General features: G+C 60.8%; 1 protein-coding gene across 1 annotated transcript; it reads left to right on the top strand.

Annotated features, from left to right (window-relative positions):
* Positions 1-300: 300 nt before the first annotated feature.
* On the top strand, positions 301-6,683 carry GRASP (general receptor for phosphoinositides 1 associated scaffold protein). The gene is made up of 6 exons (XM_029913454.1): positions 301-3,063; positions 3,884-3,986; positions 4,993-5,086; positions 5,749-5,815; positions 5,902-5,968; positions 6,201-6,683. The coding sequence occupies exons 1-6, from the start codon at positions 2,965-2,967 to the stop codon at positions 6,662-6,664; spliced, it is 894 nt and encodes a 297-aa protein (XP_029769314.1). The 5' UTR covers positions 301-2,964; the 3' UTR covers positions 6,665-6,683.
* The last annotated feature ends 541 nt before the right edge of the window (positions 6,684-7,224 follow it).

The raw sequence follows: 7,224 nt of genomic DNA, 5'->3' as shown, positions 1-7,224 counted from the left end.
CATGAAGCACCTCTGCCATTTCCACATTTTCTGTTATTGTCTTTCTCCCCTCATTGAGTAACGGGCCTACTCTGTCCTTGGTCTTCCTCTTGCTTCTAATGTATCTGTAGAATGTTTTCTTGTTACCCTTTATGTCCCTAGCTAGTTTGATCTCATTTTGTGCCTTGGCCTTTCTAATTTTGTCTCTACATACTTGTGTTTTTTGTTTATATTCATCCTTTGTCATTTGACTGAGTTTCCACTTTTTGTAGGACTCTTTTAGATCACTGAAGATCTCCTGGTTAAGCCAGGGTGGTCTCTTGCCCTACTTCCCCTTGCCTGTGCAGTGGGATAGTGCTGCACACTAAGGGGTTGCAAAGGTCTGCAGTCAGCGAGGGAGTGGAGCATACGGGGCGGGGGCCTTGCAGGGCCGAGGACCTGACTGTCAGAGGGTCTGAACACCTTCCAGGGGATGGGTCTCCAGCCTGCCCAGAAATCCAGCCTGCATCATAAAAACCAAGGCTGCGTGCCAGGAAAACCCATTAACCATTTGGGCTCCGGACACAAGCCTGCTGAAAAGCCCCAGAGGCTGTAGCTCCTCTCGGAGCATTGGATTTCCTCTCTTGCTGGCTTTTATCCCAGCCTTCCTGGGGTTTCGGGGCGACCAGTCACCGCTCAGTCCCACCAGGTTGGAAGCTGCAAGCACCGCTCAGGATTGGGCCTTTAGCAAGGCCGTGACAGCAATGAACAAGTTGCAGAAGCGTGTATGTTTGAACCACAAAGAGAAGTCTATAAATAAAGGCTATTTTGAGCGGTTAGCCATGGCAGGTGATTGCGTGGGGGCAGGGGGAAGTGATGAATTTTCTTTACCAGAGGGTGAAATTCTCCCACGTTAAATAAGACCCATTATGAGCCAGATGAGCGACTGAGAGCCCTCCAGTGGAGCTTGTTAAATACCCGCTCAGGGGCAGGCATGACACATCGCACGTGAGCTGGTAAAGGCAGCAGCCTGAAGGCATGGGGATTGTTTCCCTTTGCAAGGCTGACACCAGAGCTGGGAAAGGGCCCCTCCGATGCCGGCAGCTGCTGCTGTCCCGCCTGATTGGGGCAAACCGGGTGTGTGATGGGGGCTTTTCCCCTCCTAGGACGCTGGTTCCTGCCTTTGCAGGGGCTGGGCTCTGATCCAGGGAGGTCTCTCCTCTCCAGCCTCCGTGGCGCATGTAAAAGAAATTCAAAGCCGGCTTTAATTATCCGAGTGCCAGAAGGATCCAGCTGGCAGCCGAGTCACTGTCTCTAGCACATGGACTCTTTTGAGAGGGCTTTGGAAACATCCCAGCTCTCGGCCCCTCAGTGTGGGGTCCTGCTGGAGCGTGAGGTGGTGCTTGGGACCTGATGTGTCCCAGGCTGCAAACCGGCTGTACGCAGTGGTGTCCTAACTCACCCCACGCAACCCCCAGCCCTGCTGCTTCCCAGGGGCTCGGGCTGTCCCCTCGGTGGGGCTGGCTTGGCCGTTAGCTAGAGTCAATGGGAAGGCTGGAAGTGCAGCTCTTTTCCTGCTGGCTACACATGGAAGAAGCTGCATCCCCTTCGAGAAGGGGCGCCCGGGTTTAATTATAAACTGAAGGGCTTGTCTGCTTTAGGAGTCTGGGAATCTGGGTGGTGGTGATGTGCTGCCGCTGGCTTTAAGGCGGGGCTTGCAGCGGGGTAACGTGTCTGCACTGGGAGCCCAGACACGGGGGGTATGTTGCACTGGTGCAAGTGGTGCTTTACCCTCGTAGACATGTTCCACTAGTGTAGTGTTAACACTGGTGGGTTGCATTAGTAGCGATGCTGGAGTAGAGATCCCGAGTGCCCCAGACAAGCCACCTCCTTGGGAAAGTAAAACTGATCACAGCCCTGATATTTCAGGTGCTGGAAGTGGGACCAGCAGTCCAGGCTCCTTCCAGCAGAGACTAGGATGGTAACCCTTGGGCAGCACATGGGGGGCCGGGCTTGTGAGCCATCCCATGTCACGTCCTCCAAGGCTTTCTGCCACTGTCCCCATTTGCAGTGGGGGGGACACGAGGTGCAGAGAGGTTAAGGGACACTCCCGAGTTCACAGCACCAGGCAGTGTCAGTCGGTTTCCTGACAGCAGCGATTATCCTTGGTGCTCCTCCAGGTTTGTCGATAGCTCCTTTATCTCTGTGCCTCCTGACACCCCGGAGAAGGCCCAGTGACTCATGCTGAATCTGGGGGGAGCTGTTCTGCGAAGGCTTAATTCAGTGAAAACACTGAAGCAGCTGCTTGGCCAAGGGGCACGACGCACTTTCCTGCCCGCATTGTTCTGGAGCACGAGAATAAACCCCTTTGGAGCATAATCGTTGAGCTGCGGGCAGGAGACGCTTACACAACTTGTTCAATAACACGCTTCGGGGAGCAGTGGGGCCAGCCCGCCGGTGGCTGTGAAACGGGGTGGCCTGCGGAGTGGGGCCTGATGCTTGGTACGCAGAGCCCGGCAGGTAGTCAGGGTGGATTCCCCTTTCGTGGTGGGCGGGTGGGGTTCCACTCTGGGTCAGGCCCACACTGAAGTCATCACGTCTGTGTCGCTGTCTCTTCCCCCTCCTGCCCCTCGCTGGGGAAGCTGTATAATTAAATGTGGCTCTGGCCTCAGATCATTCCTGCTTTAAACCCGGGAGCTGGGACTCCTGGGTCCTTGTCCTGGCTCTGCTACTGACCTGTGTCACCTTGGGCAAGTCACTTAACCCATCTGTGCCTCAGGCCCTGGCTCGAGGCCCCTGGGAGAGAGGAAGTGTTTTGAGGAAGGGATTTGAACGTGAGTCGTAACAAGGGGGGTTGAGTTTGGTAGCCGTGCTCCATGCTGGCGAGATGCCGCTGGGGTGGGGGGATATCACCGGTGCTGCAGTGAACAATAGCAGTGACACGGGTGAGACGCTGCCCTGGGGGCCGTGGCTCTGTTCTGGGCACGCAGCCATGGGCGGGGTGGAATGGGGAGTCTCAGGCCGCTGCTGATGCCCCTTTCTCTCCCCAGGAAGGTGATCACGCTGGACAAGGAGGCAGAGGAGACGTTTGGGTTTGAGATCCAGGTGAGTGCCCCCCACCCTCCGAGGGCAGAGAAATCAGCTGGCCCTCGCTCTAAGAAAACCGACCTCAAGGGGGATTCGGATCATGGTTCTGCCAGGCAGCGCTGGCCAGGCAGGCCCCCTGGGGACCCAGGGTTGCGTCTCCTAGCCACCACTCCCGGCTGCGGTGCCGGGGGCTAGCCAGTGCCGCACGGCCAGGCGTAGCTGTATCGGCTCCCACGGTGCAGTTAGCAGCCGTTCGTAGGGGTGGGGTTGCCCCATGCTCGGCTGTTGCAGGCAGCGCTGTTCCCCAGAGCAGTAGCGCGCTCGCGGGGCGGAGGAGCTGCCCTGGTTTCAGCGATTTCAGACCAGACCTTGCTCTGCATTTACAGTATTTTTAAACTGCATCTGAGCCAGGGTTTATTTTTAGCAGCGATGATGCCGAAGTTACAGAAACCGCCCCCGACTCAGTCACGGTTCAGATGGCAGGAGGGGGCCGGCAGCTCACGCAAAGCAGCCATCTGGAGCGGGCTGGGTTTGGGGGCCCGTGTGGGGGGCCCGCGTCGCTGTGCGTTGCTAAGCACTATGCAAATGTTGGTTAAATATGGAACGTTTGGGGTGGTGGCGCCTGACGTGGAGGACGCTGGTGCAGGGACACGGAGCTGGGGGGAGGCAGCGTAGGCAGTCCCTGGCTCCTCGGCTGTAGCAGGGACCTGGGGAGGTAACGCGGCGCTGGGAGATGGATGGTGCTAACCTCGGGGCCGGAGGCTTCCCGTGTAGCTGGCCGGCCGGCCAGTGCTCGCTCAGCCCTTCCCACTAACAAACTGGCGGCTGCTCATTCCAGACCTATGGACTCCACCACCAAGACAAGAAGAGCGTGGAAATGTTCACCTTTGTCTGCCGGGTCCACGAGGGGAGCCCAGCCCAGTTAGCGGGGCTCACACCCGGTAAGTACATCGCGCCAGCTCCCCGGGGCTTGGTCCCCATCTCACACCCTGGCGGGGGGCTGTCAGAGCCAGGGGTAGGACCCAGGCATCCTGGCTTTCAGGGGCAGACCCATATTTCACTAACAATAGTGGCAATAAACCTGCATTGTTCACGGTCTGGTTAAAGGTAAGTGGAACAGAGGTAACCGGAGCTGCTGAGTGGGAGGAGGAGAACTGAGAGATAGTTCAGGAAAAGGCAGCTCCGTGCGTGGCACCTGGGTGTCAGCCCCTCTGCCCTTTCTTGGCCTTGTGTTGTTTGACTGACTCCCAGAGCTCTGGGCTGCAGGGCCCCCGGGAGCTGACTGGTCTCAGGCGCGAGGGGGAAGTCACAAGCGCTGCCCTTCACAATCGCTCCTGTTTGCACGCAGCCCCTGGCGGATGCCAGCCACACAGGCAGTGTCCCCCGCCTTATCACGTCACCGCACATGCCACTGCTTGATGCTGGGCAGCCCAGCGCAGGAAGTGACTCTGCAAAGTTCACTGGGGCATGGGGCCTTCCATGAGCAGATAGAGCGGGGTGGGGTAGCTCTGAGCTCTGCCATGCGCTGGTTCTTGTAATGTTCCCGGCCAGCCAGATTCCAGCTGGAAGCCAGGACTCCTGGGCTCTCTCCCTGGCCCGGGGATGGGGTTGGGGGCTGGTGGTCAGAGCTGTGGTGACCGGGAGCCAGGACTCCTGGGTTCTATCCCTGGCCCGGGGAAGGGGTTGGGGGCTAGTGGTCAGAGCTGTGGTGACCGGGAGCCAGGACTGTGGGTTCTTGTCAGTTGTGCCCTGAGTTTGAGCTGGGGAAAGTCCTTTCTGTGCCATGTGGCTCTGGCTGCCCTGCCCCCTCTGTGCAGGGCTCGGGGTTAGTGTCGGATCCATGGGGTGGGAAGGGGGCGGCTGCGTCAGCCAGTCCCCTGCGGGGGCACCGAGCTGAAGTTCGTGCCGCTGGCGCGGGTGGCTCTAAGTGCTGTGCTTGCCTCCCAGGAGACACCATCACCGCGGTGAACGGGCTGAACGTGGAGGGCATCCGGCACCGGGAGATCGTGGAAATCATCAAAGCCTCTGGGAACGTGCTCAGGTGAGACGCTTGCAGCCGCCCCGGGGGCAGGAGAGCTGGGGCTGGGACGCGTTCCCCGTGCTCTGGGTGGGAGGTGGGGATCAGCTGTCCCCCCGCTCTGGTGCCTGGCTGGCTTGTCCTGGAGGTGGGGCTGGGCCGGGGGGCAGGAGGAAGCAGCCGGTGCTCATAGGAACTGGCTGCCTCAGCGGGACTGGGGGCTGCCCTGGCTCCCGGAGCCCAGCGCCTTGCTTAGAGCAGCTCTTGCGCGTCCCCTGCCGGCTGGGGGTCTCGTAGTCGGGGGGACGGGCCACCCTTGGAGTGCCCCACCTGGCTGCGAGGGAGCTCGCTCCAGCTCCGATCCCTTGGCCTGGCAAGGAGCTGAAAGGAAGGCTCCTTCCCCTCTGCTGCGGGACCGTGTCAGGCCCAAGATCGGCGCCGGGCCCTGCCTCGGGGGGCACGAGGTGAATGAGCTGGTCCCAGGGCAGCCCAAGGAGCCAGGTTTTCCTGTGCTGGGCTGAACTCTGGAAAAACACCCAATGCCTCTTTGCTGCAGGGGCTTGAAGGGGGGGTGTCTGCAGAGAACACCCCCTTTGCTGTGGGGGGGGGCAGGCTGGCAGGGGACCCCCTTTCTCCATGGGGGGGTGCGATTTGGTTGGTCGCTACCAGATGCTCGTCTCTTGCAGGCTGGAGACGCTGTACGGGACGTCCATCCGGAGAGCGGAGCTGGAGGCCCGGCTGCAGTACCTAAAGGTGAGGCTGTGACCTGGAGTGAGCGACCCGCCCGTCCGCAGCCAGGTCCCCGCCGGGCGGCTCTAACTGGCCTGTCTGTCTTGCAGCAAACCCTGCACGAGAAGTGGGGGGAGTACCGCTCGCTGATGGTCCAGGAACAGAGGCTGGTGCGTGGTGAGTGGGGGCGCTGGGCTGCGGGGGCCTGTTTGCTATGGGAGTGAAAAGCTGCCGGAGCAGGGTGGGAACCTCCCCGTGCTGGGATGGGGGTGGGAGCACACCCAGCCCCCGCCCTTCCATATGGGAACTGCTGAGACCAGCCGGGGAGGGGACGAGTGTGCTGGCTGACGCCCTCGCTGCACTGGGCGTTCCAGTGCCCCCCCTGTTCTAACGCCCCTCGTTCCCCCAGGGATCGTGGTGAAAGACCCCAGCATCTACGACACGCTGGAATCCGTCCGCTCCTGCCTGTGCAGCGCTGGGCTCATGAGCGGCTCCCTCTCCTTCGGGAAGATGCTGTCGGGCGCGGGCAGTACATCCAGCTGCGTCAGCACCGCCACCGAGGAGAGCGAGGACTCTGTCTACCAGACCTGCTTCTTTGACTCGGCCGATTCCCTGGACGGGCACTCTGGGCGGGACGGGGGCAGCGCCCCCCCAGCCCTCTCCCAGCGCCGGCCCGCCCTGACCCGCAGTGCCAGCGTCAAATGCACCAGCAGCAGCAACGGGGCCGTGGGCCACTTCTGGGACAGGCCAGGTGACCAAAAGAACTGCACGGTCACGCCCCGCAAGAGCAAACACACCAGCTTCCGGAAAAGGCTCCTAAAGTTCATCCCGGGACTGAACCGCTCTCTGGAAGAGGAGGAGAGCCACCTGTAGGGGGCGCTGGCTGCAGGGGTGGGGGCACAGGGGGGCCATGGAGCAGCCAAGTTTTAAGAAGTTTGTTTAGGTTTATTTATTTATTTATTATCCCAGTTGGTGCCGGTGCCCTGGCAGAGTGTGGGGCCAGGGCTTGGGTTTGAGCTGGGGGGGGCTCTGCTGTGAAGGGCAGAGGGGATTTTTGCTCCCCCCACAGAAGGAGAAACATGTGAAGGGGGGGGGGGGGGGGGGCAGCAGGAGTTGGATCTAGCCCCACCGGCACCCTGGGTGCCTGCTCGTGGGAACTGCTGGAGGAGGGAGCTGGGCCCGTCTGCACGGTTAGGGGGGATTTTCAGGTGTCCTGGGGGAATGGGCCGTGGGGGGCCCTTCACTTCCACGCCTCGTGACCGAACCCCTCCAATAGCTCTGGGGGCAGATGAGCTGATGGGTCGGAGCCTGTTTGGGGCAGCATCAAACGGGCTCTGCCCTCAGGCCAGTACCATCGGCAGGGAGGCCACAGGAGGAGAGAGCAGCGCCTGGAGCAAGAGGCGTGGGAGAGGCTGGCGATGCCCCTGCCTGTG

Source organism: Terrapene carolina, unplaced genomic scaffold (genome assembly GCF_002925995.2).
Source record: "Terrapene carolina triunguis isolate 2854851 unplaced genomic scaffold, T_m_triunguis-2.0 Scaffold641, whole genome shotgun sequence".
NCBI lineage: Eukaryota > Metazoa > Chordata > Testudines > Emydidae > Terrapene > Terrapene triunguis.
The sequence above is the reverse complement of the archived record's forward strand: the minus strand, read 5'-3'. Positions and strand labels throughout refer to the sequence as shown.

Excerpts from the sequence above, each read along its gene's own strand:
- GRASP (XM_029913454.1), top strand. The coding sequence starts at position 2,965 with ATGGGGAGTCTCAGGCCGCTGCTGATGCCCCTTTCTCTCCCCAGGAAG. Across the intron at positions 3,987-4,992 it reads GTTAGCGGGGCTCACACCCG|GAGACACCATCACCGCGGTG; the intron begins GTAAGTACATCG and ends CTTGCCTCCCAG. Across the intron at positions 5,816-5,901 it reads CCCGGCTGCAGTACCTAAAG|CAAACCCTGCACGAGAAGTG; the intron begins GTGAGGCTGTGA and ends TCTGTCTTGCAG.